This window comes from Cetorhinus maximus, chromosome 22, assembly GCF_964194155.1.
Source record: "Cetorhinus maximus chromosome 22, sCetMax3.hap1.1, whole genome shotgun sequence".
In the NCBI taxonomy this organism is placed as follows: Eukaryota; Metazoa; Chordata; class Chondrichthyes; order Lamniformes; family Cetorhinidae; genus Cetorhinus; species Cetorhinus maximus.
The window spans coordinates 69,137,608-69,154,310 of NC_135900.1; the positions used below are offsets into that span (position 1 = coordinate 69,137,608).

Consider the following 16,703-nt stretch of genomic DNA (forward strand, 5'->3'; position numbering starts at 1 on the left):
CGTCAGTAAAAATTTGGGAGACTGATTACTGTGCCCAAATCACACCTTACCCATTGGTTAAAAGCAGCTGCTAATAGTCCACCCCTCTATTGCTTCAGCATAGTGACAAGCAGCCCCTGGCTGGTCCGTTTGGGAGTGTGCAGCAATAGAAACACTCATGCGGGGACACTGATGCATTTTGATTCATCTTTATGGCCGGGATCAAACACTAGACTGTCACAAATTAACTCAATTGCCGAGCCCGTAATTTCCTAACCACCGCCTCACCCCCAGTCTGTGCCACCAGATGGTGTTTTGCTACATGTCAGAAGATAAGGATAACACCACTCCTTGCAACACAAGAGAAAGCAAATTTCATCTCATTCAGGGTGTATGTCTGCGAGCCCTTCCTGCTATTTGCTGTATTAATAATGTGCGTCAGGCAAGTGTTCCTTCTCTCTATTGCTCTTTGACGCATTGACATTTTCTTTTGGAAAGTGTCTGGGATTAGGGCCAGGGTGGAGGGATGGCTGGAGGACAGAAGGCAAGAGGCTGCACTCGCCAATTCTGTTGTGTTTTGAAATATTGCTCCCCTTCTGAAGCCATTTCTCCACTTAGCCTATGAGTAATCCCCAGGGGGTGGCTTGACTTTCTCCTTTGGATTTTCAGCCTCCCCCAGCAAATTGCACAGCTGCAGGAGGGGAGGAAGGGTTACCTCACGATGCTCCACCCATCATGAGATTGGAACAGGCTTGATGAAAGCTGCTGATCCTTTTGCACTTATCTTTTTCCTGTGTCTTGTACCTCAGGGGTGACAGAGATCAGGCAGGAGGTCTGCAATCTCTGCACTCAGCCCAACCTGTTCCCTGTCCTCTGCCCAGACAATTATTTAATACCTACGCCGTTTGGTTTCCCACTTGCAACTTGTTCAAATGACCATTCTTTGTCCGTGAGTCAAGCTGGTCGGCCAATCCAATCATCCTGTAACCAGTGTCATGTGACTGAGTTACTAGGCAGCGGTTTACCCTTCCCACTTGACGGAAGGGTGATGCCATGGTCTGGTATTGCACACACCCCACTCCCCCATTACCACTCTAGCTGAGGCTTGCTAAGCTCAATACATTGTCATTCAGGGCTCCGTCTCCTGTCTATGAGGGAATAATCCAATTGCCCACTGAACAAGCAAACTGAATATTACAACTGCACTCAAATACTCTTGTGTTGTTGGTGGGGGGGGGTTGCGCGCGGAGAGGAAAACGAACCAGCACCATCTATCAATGCCTGCTGGAGAATGCACGTGCTAAACCATGAAGCTGCTGAGTAACCCATCGCCTGAGTTTGCACCAGAAAAACCAGGCACGGGGCTGGGGCGGTGGGGAGGTGAGAAGCTGGGGTACTGCTGAGACCACGGACACCATATCCCAGTAGGAGTGAACAATGTCCCAACGGAGTCAGGCTAGAAATCCTAGTGAGGTGGGAGTGGAGGTGTTGAGGGGGAAGGGGGGGGGTGCGGGGATGGGGAAAACAGGGAATTAACCTTTGCAGCTTTTTATAAATAGATATTTCTAAGATTTAAAATGATTCCGCGTCTAAAGAATTAAATGTGCAACCAAACAGTAGAGGACACATATTTCCCTGCTCTGTACTCTTCCTGGGTGGAGAGGGAAGGCTAGGTTTTGAGCTCTGGTCTGTAATATTCTGTGAATATGCACTAGAAAAGCAAATGCTCACAAGGCTATGGGGGAAAGAGTGAAGGGAGTGGAACTAATGACCAGATCATCTCCTGCCCAGTAACCCTCTGTGGTCTCCTCACTCCTCCAATTCTGGCCGTATGCATCCCTGATTTTCTTCACCTCTACATTCACAGCTGTGCCTTTGTTAATGTGGCATTCCTGTCACAATGAACTACTTGCTCCAGTTGTAATTGAGAGCAGCTGTTACTAAGGGGAAAGGTCAGGGCATTATTCTTAAGTATATATATGAACCTGTTTCCACCTGTGGAGGGGGAAGGAAAAGGGACCCTGTGTTCTCTGGTTTTGTGAATAAAACTATGTTGAGGAAAGACTGGCTCCAGATTCCTCCTTTACTAGGTGAATGAGCAGGGAATTATAACAGACTTCTCCATCTAGGCTCTACACTCTGAAATTCCCTCCCTTAACCTCACCACCTTTCTCTCCTCCATTAAGATGCTCCTTAAACCTACCTCTCTGTCCAAACTTTTGATCACCAGCCTTAATATCTCCATAGCTGGCTCAGTGTCACATTTTGTCTGAGAAAGTTCCTGTGAAGCACCTTGGAACATTTTACTGTGTTAAAGGAACTATATAAATACAAGCTGTTGAAACCTGGCTGCTTTTCAGTAGAGATTGTTTTTTTCAAATAGTAATAGGCCGAAAATGTCAGGCCAATGATTAAGTTGCGAGATATATTAAATCTGGCTCCCGATCTCAACTAGCATTCTGCTTTTGGTGCAAATAAGTCAACTATATTTGGTGGCAGACAATTGGACTTATCAACAATCTAGAATGTGATGCAGAGATCTTGGACTTGCAACCAGAACTCCCAACTCATTCAGGAGACCATCTGAAACTATGTGCTGCATGCAGGAGCAAACATGTCCCACGACCATCCAGGATTTTGCTTAAGACACTGAACCAGTGGTTTCCTGAGTCGACAAAGAAACCTGCTTTATTCCACAACAGAGTGCGCTCGCACATATGCTACGTTTAGCCTGCCTGCTACAAAGTTCCTGGCTGCCACAGATCACCCCCCCGCTCCTTTCAGAGTGCCTTATGCAGCATTTCTGCTTCAGAACTGCCCTCCTCTCTCCCATCTGGGAATTGTGAGCTTAAACCCCACCATGGGACAACATTGAATTAAATATGGTCATTTCTCGGCTGGTTCCAGAGCAGCCATTCACCGAAAGTGGCTGGCCTATTGGAAAAACTCAACTCATTCATGAATGTTCTTCAGGCCCTAACTGGTCGGGCCTACATGTGACTCCAGTCCCACACCTTTGAGAAGCCCACTAGGACCAGTGGAACACGCATTATTAGCGATCAGCTACCCTCAGGATGAGCAGCAACTTTATCAACAGAGCAGCTATTCCCTTTTAGCCAAGGAGTTCCGTTGCTGCATCTGTTCTGGGTTCTGTGTCTGCCAGCACTTTGCAATGTTTTGAAGATAAGCAATTACTTCTCTATCAAACAATTAATCACATTCTCTAGCTAAGCTTTACACTGCTGTCATGTGTCACAAGGTTTTAATAATGCCTGATATTTGAAAAAGGATGCAAACAGATTTCCTCAATATTAAACCAGCTCATTAATGGCCAGCAGGAAGCATTGATGAACAGCTTGAAACTTACGGTGCCAATTCACAAGATAATACTTTCTGATCTCCGGCTGCAGATAATACTGATTTCCTTTATCTCGATCCCACAAAAAACCAGACCATGTTTGGCTTTACTGGGTTAGAAAGTTCCATTCTGTAGCACTCTTGATTTTCACCAAACTCACTTAGAATATTCTCAGTTGTCACATCTGTGCTGCTGGAAACTGGAGCTGGTTAATAATCCAAGAGGTTTAAAGCAATCACACAGTCATATTTCTCTGAAACATCCTCTTTGTAACTCATATCCAACAAGGTGAGAGACTATCTTGACAATTTAACTAGGTAAGGTTGCAGAGTGGGAATAGTAGTAGGCCATTCAGCCCCTCGAGCCTGTTCTGTCATTCAGTTATATTATGGCTGATCTCTACCTTAGTCCAACTGTCCACCTAGATTCCATATGTTTTGATGCCCTAGCTCAACAGCTCAGCTTTATATACCCAGGACACATAATCCACCATGAGGTGGCTTATTGGGCAGACTATGAGGAGTAGCCTCAGCAATTGTAGAGGAGGGATGTCAAGCATTCTGTAAGGGTTCCAGCTTGCAACTGCAGACAGCATGTATGGTTGGCAAGGGAGGAAAGGATTAAGTTTAGTGTGAAGACGCATAGGAAAGATGGCCAGTTGGTGAAAGCCTTGGAAGGTAATTCACACCAGTAACAACTTATACCAGCAAGGAGTCAGTGCCCTGATAATGAAGGATGGGGAGGGAATGGAGTGAGATGTCAGTAGCAGAACAGATAGAAAATAATAAATTTTAATAAATTATAATAAATACACACAGACTCAGACACAAACACGAGCGCACACAGACACAGGAACTGAAGGATTGGATTTGCACAGGCGTAATTTGGAGTGGACCAATGGAGTGGTCCTGGGCTGACTCAATGCCACCAGGAAGTAAATATCACTACAGTGCCCCACCAGGAGGTCACCACCAATGTGCTAATAAACAAATGGGCCAACTAAACTGAAATGAGCACAATAAAAACACAATCTTTATCCATATTACACAATATGGTTAGCATCTCGAGGATGTCATAAGCCTCAAACAAACTGGTGGGTCCTCTGCCGTGTGATAACTCCTCAGGTCCGCTCGGGCGAGCATGGAAGAGAGGCACACAGTCAGAGCCTCCCTTCCAACCTGCTGCTGAAATAGGAGCTGGGATAGAGGGCCCAGTTGTATAGGAACAAAACCTGCAGGTAAAGGCCCGGTGTTGCTAACAAAACCAAGGGCAGCATTGTACAAGCAACAGGTTTTATCCTTAAAGTTGTCTGCCAGAGGGAGGCAAGGACTCTCAAATGCTCCTGGGATCTTCCAAAATCCTCTCTCAACTGGATCACTTAAAATGTAAGAGTGAATTTAATGAGATTCCCATGGATGATAATTACATTTGGGTCTCTCTTTGATGAGAGAATTTGTACATACTGTTGGTATGCAGCTTTGCTCAACAATTACTGTTGGCCAATGTTAAAATTAATGATAGAAAAGAGCTAAGAGAACAATCAATTTCTTTCATGTGAAAAATCATTGCAAGCTAATTATTTGATTTAATTAATTGTCTGCTCTAATTTTACTTTTCCCCTCCTTTTGATTCATGTTGATAAAATTCAAAAAATGTAAATCGTTCTAAAGTAAAAAGGTAGGGATGAGGAAAGAGCAAGACACCTGCTCACCTCTTTTGTAGAGACAACCAAAAGCTGGAGAGTTTTGACTTCTTCACGATGTTAGCATCAATGACAAAGCCAGCATTTATTGTCCATCCTCAGTTTACCTTAAGGTGGTGGTGGGCCTCCTTTTTGAACCACTGCAGGTCATGTGGTGCAGGTACTCCTGCGTTGCTGTTAAGTAGGGAGTTCCAGGATTTTGACTCAGCAACAGTAAAGTTTACCAACAATTACTTGCCTTAACATAGTGAAACAGCCCCAGGTGTTTCACAGAAGTGCTATAAAAAAAAACCTAACACAGAGGCAAAGGAGGAGACATTCGGATAGATGACCGAAAACTTAAGCGGGATCTTAAAGGAGGAGAGGTGGAGGGGAGGAGAGGTTTAGGAGAACTGTAGAGGTTGGGCCTTAGATATTATCAATCCCTTTCTCCTAATTACAGCAGAGCTGTGTAACCTGTTTTACCTTACCCTCCTTGTCCTATTCAGGAAGATTCAGCATTTGCGGCTTTTTTGAAAAAGCCCTGTGAAACCCAAGCACACAATTGGCCTCAGCCTCCTTTGCTAACTCATTCGTCAAGCTCCAGGCAGGCACAGAAAATTTAATCGACATTACTGCAAGCAGCATCTCTGCTCAATTTACTCAGCAGAACAATGGACACTGAGGTGTCGTAAAGAACTAGACCAGCCCGAGCCAAAAAATCAATCCAAAAGGTTGAACAAAACTTGAGGAGGGAGGCAGACGAAGGAGGGATTATTGGAGATGATTGTGAGCCCACGATCTTCGCCTATATGCAGCTCAAGACATTTCATGTAGTGAGATGTCGCAGATTGGTTAATAAAGGGATGATGCTGACACTGCACACAAAGTGGGGCAATGGGATGAAAATGCATAGGCCATTTAGCTCCTCAAGTCAGTTCCGCCATTTAATTAGATCATGGCTGATCTGTATCTTAACCCAATCTACCTGCTTTTGTTCTCCAGTCCTTAACATCTTTATCCAACAGAAATGTATCTATATCAGTTTGGATTTTTCATTTGACCCTCTTGTATTTACATCCTTTCGGAGGAGTTTCAAATTTCCACTAATTTTTGTGAAGGACTTCCTGACATCACCCCTCAACTGCCTGGCTCTAATTGTAAAGTTATTGCCCCTTTGTGCTGAACTTCCCCAACCAGAAGAGTAGTTTCTCTCTACGTACCCTATCAAATCTTTTAAATGACGAAATGGAAACTAGGTTGTGGAGATGGATTTTGAGAGGAAGAGTGTATCAAAGAGCTAGGGTTGAGTGACTGAATGAATGAGAGCCATGTTGGAACAAGGATTGAGCAGTAAACTTGGAGTTTTGGGTGCAGACTGAAGATCACTCAGACATGAGGAAGGCTGTGGAAAGGATTGGAAAGAGATAATGATGACCTTGAAATTGATATACTGCAGACTGGCAAGGACAGAATGTGGGGTTTTGTGTCAGGCCATTGAGCTAATGTTGTTTGTGACAAGTGAAGGAAGGAGGCTGGTGAGAAGAACATTGGAAAAGTTGCTCTCTGTTGTAAAAAAGATGAGGATTCATATTTCAGCAGCAAAGGAAAAAAAAATGGGGGCAAACCAGCAACGTTCCAGAAGTGGAAGTAGATAGTCTTGAGCCACTAAATATGGAATAAGAATCTCAGCTCAAGGTCAAGCAGAGCACAGATGTTACACAGCACCCGGTTTAGCCAGAACAGCTAAGCCAGAGAGACATAGAGACCCCCACAGTCTAACTCCTGATACGAACATCAACATACCCTGGCCAAAGTCAACAAAATCCAGTCCAACCACCATCCTGGTTCACTGCCTCTCCCTCCTCATCTTGACCACTCCTCTGCAAGCTGTCTCCTTGGCACCACTGTGCGACTCTAAATCTGTCCCAACACAAACAAATCTCAAATGGCTCCTTCACTTATACACATATGATCCTCTCTTGTGTACTTCAGGACTCTATCCTTAGTCCCTCTTACAATAACAGCTTGCAATTATATAGCACCTTCAAGATAGTAACTCCCCACAGTGCATCATAGGGGTGTTATCAGTCAAAGTTTGACTGAGCCAAATACTAGAACTGGTGGCAAACACTTAGTCAAAGAGGAAGGTTTGAAGCAGTGTCTTAATGGAGGAGAGAAAGGTAGAGAGGTTTAGGGAGGAGGTTCCAGAGCTTAGACCCTTGACAGCTGAAGGAACGGCCACCAATGATGGGGTGAAGAAAATCAGAAATACGCAAAATACCAGAATAGGAAGCATGCAGAGTGCTTGGAGGGTTACAGGACTGGAGGAGATTAGAGAACCGAGGGGGGTTGGGGGGGGGAGGTGGAGTGAGGCCATGGAGGGATTTAGAAACAAGGGTGAGAATTTTACAATCAAGATGTTGCTGGATCTGCAGCAAAGGACATCAGCAAGCATGAAGTCAGCTTCTCTATGTATGCTCTATACAGCCAAATCCACCATCCAGTAACCACTGCCTCTCAGGATTGTACTTTTCAATACCATGTCCTGTTGGAGGAAGGCACCAAAGTAAACAGGTTGAACTCATGTCTTTGGCCAAATCTGACCTATTGGCTGCCTGCTGTGTACTTTCACATTGCTGGCCTATATGAGATTCCCCCAATACTGTCTGTATGACATGCTAGCTGGCATTATTAACTGTTTCTTCTCCTCAAGCACCATCTTGCTCTCTCTCTTTCAAAGCTGCAATTACTATCCTTCCACAAAAAACCCACCCTTCACTTTCCCATTCATACCCACTAGCCCCACCAACTGTTCTTTCTTTTCAGACACTGTCCTCTTTCCTTTAAAGAGGATCATCACCCTCTATTCTCAGAAAAAAGGCCATCCCCTGTCCTCACTAACTGGCTCATGCTTGACTCCCTTTTCTCTCCAAGGTCCTTGACCGTGTTATCACCTCCCAGATTCATCAACCCCTTGTCTGAAAGACTTGGTAATCACTAAAAAGGAATAGGCAGCCTGTCCACCACCAGCACACCTGCAATGTGCACTGCAGCAACTCATGAAGGCTCCTTGGCAGCAGCTTCCCAACCAGTGACCTCCACTACCTAGGAATAGAAGGGGGTGCATGGTAACACTATCGGCTATAAGCTCCCCTCCAGGTCATGCAATACTCTGACTTGAGCATATATCAGCAGTCCTTGATCAGAGCTGGGACTCCCAACCTAACTGCGCTGTGGAAGCACCTTCTGCACATGAACTACAGAGGCTCATGCAGGCATGCCACCTGGGCAAACTTCTCCAGGGCAACTAGGGATGGGCAATTGATGCTGGATGTTACCAATGTCCATATTCTGAGGATGAATTAATTTTCCATTTAACCAAATCCTTGTATCCCTTCCTTCTCTCCTCCACCTCCTCATGTATAAGCAGGATTAGTCAACAACAATGGAAATCTTCACAATTACAAAACCACTTCTGTGATACAAATAGGGTCTCAGGCACCGAAAACTGCCAACAAAACCTATAAAGCAAACCATCCTTCTCTAATTTGACTAATTACTGCTTATTCAAATTAACTACAAATAGAACAAACAGTACAGGCAATTAACTGTTAAGGAGCTAATTTAACTAATGACAAACTTCAGAATTCTGTTATCTTCCTCAACACAATGTGACATTTAATTAGACAGCAGACTCACAGGGCTGAATTGTTGTCCAGCAAGGATTTTCAGCAAAGATGAATGTCATCAGTGTGTTTAATGAAACTTCCCCATGCGAACTGGCATCGTTCATGGATTGCTCTCCTCAAGCACTGATTCTCGCTCTCTCTCTCTCGCCTTTCTCTCTTTCAAAACTGTTACTACCCCTTCTACAAAAAAATCCCACCCTCCAGTCTCTCATTCACATTCATCAGCCCCACCATCTTCGTCAATATTGTAAACTGTTCCCTCTTTTAAGACACTGTCCCCTTCCCTTTAAAGACTATCATCATCTGCTCTTCTCAGAAGAAAAACCTTCCTCTGTCCTCACTAACTGGCTCATGTCTGGCCTCCCCTTTCTCTCCAATGCCCTTGACCATGTTGTCACCTCCCAGATCCATCAACCCCTTGTCTGAATCCCTCCAATCAGGTTTCCACCATTCTCAGTATGAAATGGTCCCATTCCAAGTCACACATGGTATTCATTCTTTGTGATTGTGAGCATGTCTTTCATCCATCCTTTGGCTTCCTGGCAGTGTGCCAAAGTGTTGGCTATGGTTGATGTCCCTCAAAAGATTTTCTGCATTGCTTTTTTAAAAATTAACAATCAGCATTGTCAAGACTCGTGCTTCACTTCTGACCAAAGAATGCTTCTTCTAAATGCTAGCAATTCATGCAGTTCCAACATTGTTAAAAAAATTTACGTGAAGAAACCTTCTGAAAATCTCAGCATTCATGCACAAAGTGACAGAATGTTGACAACAAGACTACACTAACAATACAACGTTGTGCTACGGACAGGAGAGGGGTGGGGATTAATTTCTCTAATTTCTCCTCTCACCATCTCGTAAACAGAAAGGTATTTCATGATTTGCTTCCCCTTTTATAAGCAGTGGTGTATTTCCCAACCCCTCAGTTTTTGGTGTGATCCAATTTTCTATTCATAACCCCACACCAAACTCGAGATAGGATGAACTCAAAGGGTTAGTTTATTTGCACATGCTCAAAACGCGAGAGGAGGGTCACCATATTGCCTCCTTTGTGTTCATACAGTAAAAAAGGGATACAGAAAAGAAAGATTTACAGTGCAGAGACCACAGGGAAAAGAAATATTGTTTCACATGGGTTCCAGAGTCCAGGACGAAAGTCCAAATTCCTCCACAGAAGTCAGCGGGTTGAAAACCGATGCTGTACTTTTTCAGTGGTGTTGACTTCACACAATAAGATAGGCATGCAGAGATGAATCAGTCTTGTAGGCGATGGTACAGAATTTCCAGTAGAAGCAGTGTAGATGGGGCCAGATGTCCCACCCGGGCCAGAGCTCCTTGACTGTGACACTGCTAGTTAGATGGTAAAATGGCAGATTGAGCCTTTGCAGTTCAGCAAGCCAACATTATTGGTTCCCCAAGGCAGAGGTCCATGTCACATGACTCCCACCTCTCCACACTGTTTTTGACAAGGGGTGTGTATCCCTAGTCTGGGTTCCATAAGATTGTTGAATGTCTCAACCATTAAGAATTGGAAGGAAGATTGTGGGGCCCGTTTCTCATAGCAGATGATTGGACTCCTGTTGGCCAGCCTGGGTTATGAAATGCAGATGGCCTTTGTATAGTTCCCTTTGAATTTGGTCTGTGCAACCCACAGGCAGTCGCTAGTGGCTTTTCAGGGATAATGATGTGCAAGTTTCCCCAATATTGCCAGGTAGCTTCTTTTGTTCAGGGTCAGAGATAAGCATAGATTCAGCCATTTTAGGTATTTGTCCAGTTTGAAAGTTTTAGAGATAGTAATGAGCATATCTCTATATCTTTTGGGGGAAAAAATACACAGGGTGAGGTCTTAGTCCCTCACACTAGCTAGCTTCCTCCCAGACCATTTTTAAAAAAAATGTTCTTGGGATGTGAGCAACCTTGTGAAGACAGTATGCATTGCCATCCCTAGTCGCCAGGTGGGCACTTAAGGGTCAACCACAGAGTGGACTGGTCACAAGTAGGCCAGACTGGGTAGGTGTGGCAGGCTTCCATTCCTGAAGAATATTTGTGAACCAATTCCGCAGCCTTCTAGTCCGCAAATTGGATATATATTTTTTGAAAACATAAATATTTATCAGGCTTCATCAAAAGAGCAGGGGGCGGGACTAACTGGATAGCTCTTCCAAAGAGCCGGCACAGTCACGATGCACTGAATGGCCTCCTTCCTAGATAAGATTCTATAAAATGATCAGGTTTGTCAAGTGGTCAATCTTCACATGAGCCGGGCAGCTGGTTCTATCCCCACAGCATGCATCATTACTGAGTCTAAGCTGGTGGTCCCCAGCCATACAGCTTCCACTGAAGATCAAGCCAAAGAAAAACAGCTAGATTTACAATTCTATCTGCCATACCAACACACGCCTCCCTGATGAGCTAATTCAGCATCTATTAACCGGGCCTGGGACTTCCCGGTTCACGCCTTAAGAACAGCAGCACAGCCTCAATTTCAATGCCTCTTTTAAAGTGAAAATAGCCCCAGAGAAACCAAAATCCAGTCGTTTGGCTTGGAGTAGATACATTTATATATTGGGTGCAGGTGCCCATTTTTATCTCCTCAATAAAAAATCTAAAGGGTCACTGGGTCTGAGTAGTGGAAAAGTTGCTGAAATTCTGAAAATATGAGTAGGAACGCCTCACTTATTGCCTACAACTGCCTGGATTGCTGGTGTTGTGTCCTTCGAAAGTTACATTGAATTTAAAGCACAGTAACAGGCCATTCAGCCCTACTAGTCTATGCCCGTGTTTATGCCCCAATCGACCTCATCCCACCTTATCAGTAAAACCACCTATTCCTTTCTCCCCCATTACCTAGAATAAAAATAAAGATATTAAAAATAATGAAAACATGTCCCCTTATGTGACTCTGTCACATGAGCAGGGACATGTTAAATATGAGTGTTAAAAGTTTCTAATTACCTAGCTCCCCCTACACCCATACCCTGTTCCAAGTGTTTTGAATAACCGAATTTCATTGTTAAGTGGTTAACAAATTATTGCCCATTTATCCGCTGTACTACGTATCCCGTTATTAAGTAGTTGAAAACCTAGTGTGTTTATTTTTATAAGCACCTGCACAGTGGTTTCCCCACTCTCTGGAACTCTCGGTTTAGATGTTGGTCTCCCTCCCCCATCATTTGGAACAGCACCATGGGTTTCTCGGCTGGCCACTCGCTCGCTGTCAGGTTGAGGGACATGTTGTGGCTGACACTAGGCTTCTTCCTCCTGGGACTCGGCATGTCCCACGGTAGCAGCGGCACTAACGGGGGAGCAAGCCCCCCACCCCACCCCACCCCACCCCACACCCCACCCCACCCCACACCCCACCACCACCACAGGGACACTCGCACTTTCACATCTCCGGCTCGGAGAAGTGGAGCGTCAGGAAGTTGGACAGGAGCCTGGTGGCTCCCACCCCAAGTCACCAGCTCGCACTATGGCTCGCCCGGGGTTCCCGGTGGCCTCTAGCGCCCCTCATCACCTGCAGAGTGGCTGCTGGCTCTGCAGGAGGCAGGCAGACAGACAGCCAAGCTGTCCATTGCAACCAGGAGGTGAATGGGGCTGAGACCTTGCCTTGTTGCAGAGCAGTCAGCAAGAACAAACCATGTTCTCTTTGCTTCTTTCTCACATCACAGGGAGCTTAGAAGGTTTATTCACATTGTGTTTTCTTTATTTGTATGCATTGGGGTTGAAAATCTTGGGGTGGGAACGCATCTCCTGATATTAAGTACGTTTAAACAGGAAAATTTGCTTTGATATATGTAGTTTCGAGTAAAGTAGTGGTTTCCAGCAACGTGTCTACAACTGAGAACGGGATATTCCTGTGCACTATTCGTCACAACCACTCCGGCTGGTAGCGATGACCATACTCTAGCCACTCTGAGTAAAGAAATATCTCCTGAATTCCTTCCTTATCGGATTTAATATCAGGTCACCCCTGAGCCTTCTCTTTCCCAGATCATTACAATCTTGCAGCTAATGAATTCCACAATCTGCAAAAAGATACCAGGTAACTGACCCGACATGAAGCTTTACCCTGTTGATAGCGTGGGCTATCTCACTGGTTCTCGATGCCAGCATACATGCCCCTCTGTACCTGGAGTGTATCCACAATAGGACAGGGAAAGCCACATGAGCCTGGAGCACACTCAAGGGATCCCAGAACTCATTTCCTATTGTCTTTTTTACCCGGTCAGATATATCATCTGTACTATATTAGGAATGTTCTATTATGTCGTGTGGAACAGTAATCCTCCTGAAGTCGGCTGTGATGCTTCATATCCATGACAGAAAGAGCTCTTTGTTCAATTCCCTATCCCTCTTTTGCCTCTCCGTATTATGACACATTTAATTTTGCCTCGGCCTCACACCAATCCCAACCAATAGGCCATTCAGCCCATCGAGCCTGTTCCGCCATTCAATTAGATTATGGCTGATTTGTACCTCAGCCCCATTTGCTCCATGTCCTTGAATATTCTTACCCAAGAAAAATCTAGCGATTTCTGTCTTGAAAATTTCAACTCACAGCTCAATGGGCCGGGCTTTCGGAATTCCACTACTCTTCGTGTGAAGAAGTGCTTCCTGACCAGCCCGAATGACTCTAATTTTGGCTCTAATTTTGATTATGCCCTTTTATTCAGGTTTCCCTCACGATATGAAACGGCTTCTCCATATCTACTTTATCGAATCCATTTAGGATTTTGAACACCACTCCTCAAACTTGCATGTGTAAGAGGGCACAAGCCAGGTTCATGCAATGTCATTCTTTAATTGACACTGCCATACATTCATTGTGTCACTCCTGAGCGACGTCCCATTCTCTCCCCCACCCACTCTCCACTTATCCCCCCTCCATTTTGTGAGAAAACACTCAGTCTCTGCTCAGACTGCTCCCCCCCCCGCAACCCTCAACAGGAGGGACAATTTACCAATATCTGGAATGTTCGGCATCACTAACGTGATATCCCATCTAAAAATCAGCTTTAGAAATGCCATATCTTCAGGGAATACATGACAAAAAATAGACTTGATATCTGACACTGAATTACAGAGAACAATGGATAAACAGGGGTAATTATAGACAGCAATTTCTGTTGTTCTCCAGTGACTATATAAAAATTAGTACAGTTTAAAATCTGATGAAGGGTCTTCGCCCAAAACTTTAACCAATCGATTTTCTCCTTCCTCATGTGCTGTACACTGGGTTTTTAATTTCAAACTTCTGGCATTTATAGTTTCTTTCCCTTCTTTGTGTCTCATGCTGTGTGCTGCTGAAGCAGTCTCTATCTTCCATAGACAGAAACAAAGTGCACCAGGTTTCACATTTAAGTGGTTCACATTGGTAAAGTTTGACAAAAAATTACAATTAAAATTACTCAAACGTAAACAATGTTTCAATCACTAACTTTGCAGATGTTGCAACATTCCATTATGGTCACACGTTCTGCATCAGATATACTTGTGAACATGTAGCCATACAGAAAACAGTCAGTTACAGACAGCATATTAAGCAAATAACTGCCTGGCCAGAAGAAATATACCGTGCCTTGTATTTGACTAGGACCAGTTCCACAATACAAGGATTAAAGCAGTATACAATATAAAGAACAGAAACACCCTCATTATATAAAACAGGGCAGGAAATAAGATACCAGGTCAAACTATCCTCACAATTACATGATTTGACAATTTTTTTCACTCCCTTCTCAAAGTAATGAATGCATTGACCAATCTTAATGTGCAGTTCCGCAGATACTGAAGACTCTCAAACCAAACTGGTCTCCCCACCCACCCCCAAATATGGGCCAGCAGCAGGAATCTGCCGGCAGCGCTGTGAGATACCTTGTAGGCAAGTTTGACTGTGTGCTAGATAGATGCTGTGGCCTAAACCTCGGTCCGTGTGCTCCCCACCACCCCAATCCCGCTACCCGAGGATTGGCTTGTTGGAGCTCCACAAACTGTTAGCCGATTCCGAGATACACTACCTTTAACATCTGGCCCACTTAGCAGAATACTAGGAATCTTAGTACAGGCACTAGAGAATATTGTAACTGGCATACCATTTGCAACATTGGCAAATACATTTTCTGGAGAATTCACTGGAGATATTATGTATGTATAATTGTGTGTATGTATATATATATATATATATATATAGAGTATATAAAATATACATGATATATACATGCACAAACGTACACAATAGTATAGAAAACTAGTTCCTACCAGCATGGGTTAAAACATCTGCTTTTAATCACCAATTTAGAATTGCACAGCTGCTTTTGAGCAGCATAAAATAATAATTAACAAAGCGATTAATGCAATCAAACTGTCTCATTGCTGCTTAACATTTTTCAATCCTCCAGCTCCCTCCCAAGCACACAGCAAGGAAGTCTCCACCCCTCTCTCTCTCTCTAGAAGTGGAGCATTCGCCAAAAATAATCCCTCATTGGTGAAAGTAGACGGAGGCCCAACTGTTATAAAATAACACAATATTCACACTTGGAATAATAACTTATTGTCACAAACTGACGAGGTTAATTACAAAATTAACGGTCACGGGCGAGGGCTTAAGGAAGATTGATTTTAACTGGATCAAGTTACACTATAAAAATATTACAAAAAATACATGAATTGGACTTTGAATCTGCACTGTTTACTTTTAGTTTAAAACTAATAAAAGTTGGAGGGGAAAAGGAATAAACTTCAACCCACTTTACAATAAATGTTTTATTCAACAACTTGATCTTCTGAACAGACCCTGGAGTCTCGGCTCAGCATCTGGGGGTTAATAGAAGGAATATATTGTTGCCAAGTCTGGTTGCACACATTCCTGGGGGAATCATAAAAGGACCTCCGACAGCCCTGAACAGTAAAAACGGCCTTTGCTCTCTCCATCTCAAATATTTTTAGAACTCACGAGGGCTCAAAGAAAATGTTTAAAATGTGCTATTTTTAAATGCCCCCTTTAACTTTTCACCCAGGTACTGGTCACAGCAATGTCCTGGAGTTCAATCTTTTAATTCTGTCCTCCCTGCCTATGTTGGCTTCTGGTCCAAACGAAGCCTCACGTTTAAGATTCTCACCCTTGTTTTCAAATGAAGCCCTGGGTCCCTCCCACCTCTAAACCCTATAGCCTAAAGTTATTTCCACTTCTCTGGGGCTGACAGCCCCGATTTCCAGCACTCCATCGTTCAGCTGCACGGGTGCTACACTCTGGAACACCCTTCCCAAACCCCTCTGCCTTTCCATGTGTGTCTCAGCTCCTTTCAGGCGCCCCTTAAAACCTGCCTTACCGGACCACACATTTGACCGGCCGTCCTAATATCTCCTTATGTGGGCTGGGTGCCAAATGTTGCCTGATTACAAGATGCTACATAAATTCAAGTGGTTGTAGACTCCTGTGAGGCTGGGTAACCCAAGCCATAGGCGAGGGAGTGGAAGAGGCAGCCCTCACGAATAGACCAGGGAGGGGAGACACTTACTTGAAGGTGAGGATGCAGAGGGGCCGGTAGGATTTGTGGCTGCTGTTGTCCCTCATGCTCTTGCCCCAGAAGTCGTTGAAGAAGATGCTGGGGAGCGGGGCGGAGGTGCGGAGGTCCGGGTTGTTGACGATCGCCCACACATCGTCATGTACCAGCTCCCCGCTCAGCCCGTTGCAGTAAGCGGCGGCACAGAGTGCGGCGCACAGCCCGTGGGCAAGGCTAAGGGGAGGCGGCGAGGGGAGAAGGCTCGCAGCCCCGGCCGGGGGCTCCCTGTCCTCCGCTCGCACTCTCATCTCTCACCGGGCATCGCATCCTCGGCGGCCCCGGGGAGACACAGGCGCTCGGCTCCCACCGCTGCGATCTACTGGCTCTCGGGGTAACTGCGGCCGCCCACCAAGCGTACGTGATCCGGGCGGGGCCAGGCTGGGCTGAGCGGAGCTTTCACTGTAACCCGGGGGGGGGGGAGGTAGAGA

General features: G+C 44.9%; 1 protein-coding gene and 1 long non-coding RNA gene across 3 annotated transcripts in view; both read right to left on the minus strand.

Annotated features, from left to right (window-relative positions):
* The window catches only part of tmtc1 (transmembrane O-mannosyltransferase targeting cadherins 1), a 182,695-nt gene extending 166,107 nt beyond the window's left edge, over nt 1–16,588 (minus strand). The window contains exons 1-2 of one of the 2 annotated variants that reach the window (XM_078568506.1): nt 16,231–16,366; nt 15,461–15,526 (exon numbers count right to left, since the gene is read on the minus strand). Coding sequence is in view for 1 of the 2 variants with exons in the window: in XM_078568505.1 (XP_078424631.1) it covers nt 16,231–16,523 (293 nt within the window). In the remaining variant the exon portion in view is untranslated. Of the gene's footprint in view, nt 1–15,460; nt 15,527–16,230 lie in introns of both variants that reach the window. The other variant, XM_078568505.1, reaches the window with a different exon arrangement.
* Nucleotides 10,602–11,753, minus strand: LOC144696381 (uncharacterized). Its single transcript, XR_013580162.1, has 2 exons — nt 11,666–11,753; nt 10,602–11,557 (listed from the first exon to the last, which is right to left on the minus strand). It is a non-coding gene; the product is annotated as an uncharacterized LOC144696381 (long non-coding RNA).
* Nucleotides 16,589–16,703: the final 115 nt, after the last annotated feature.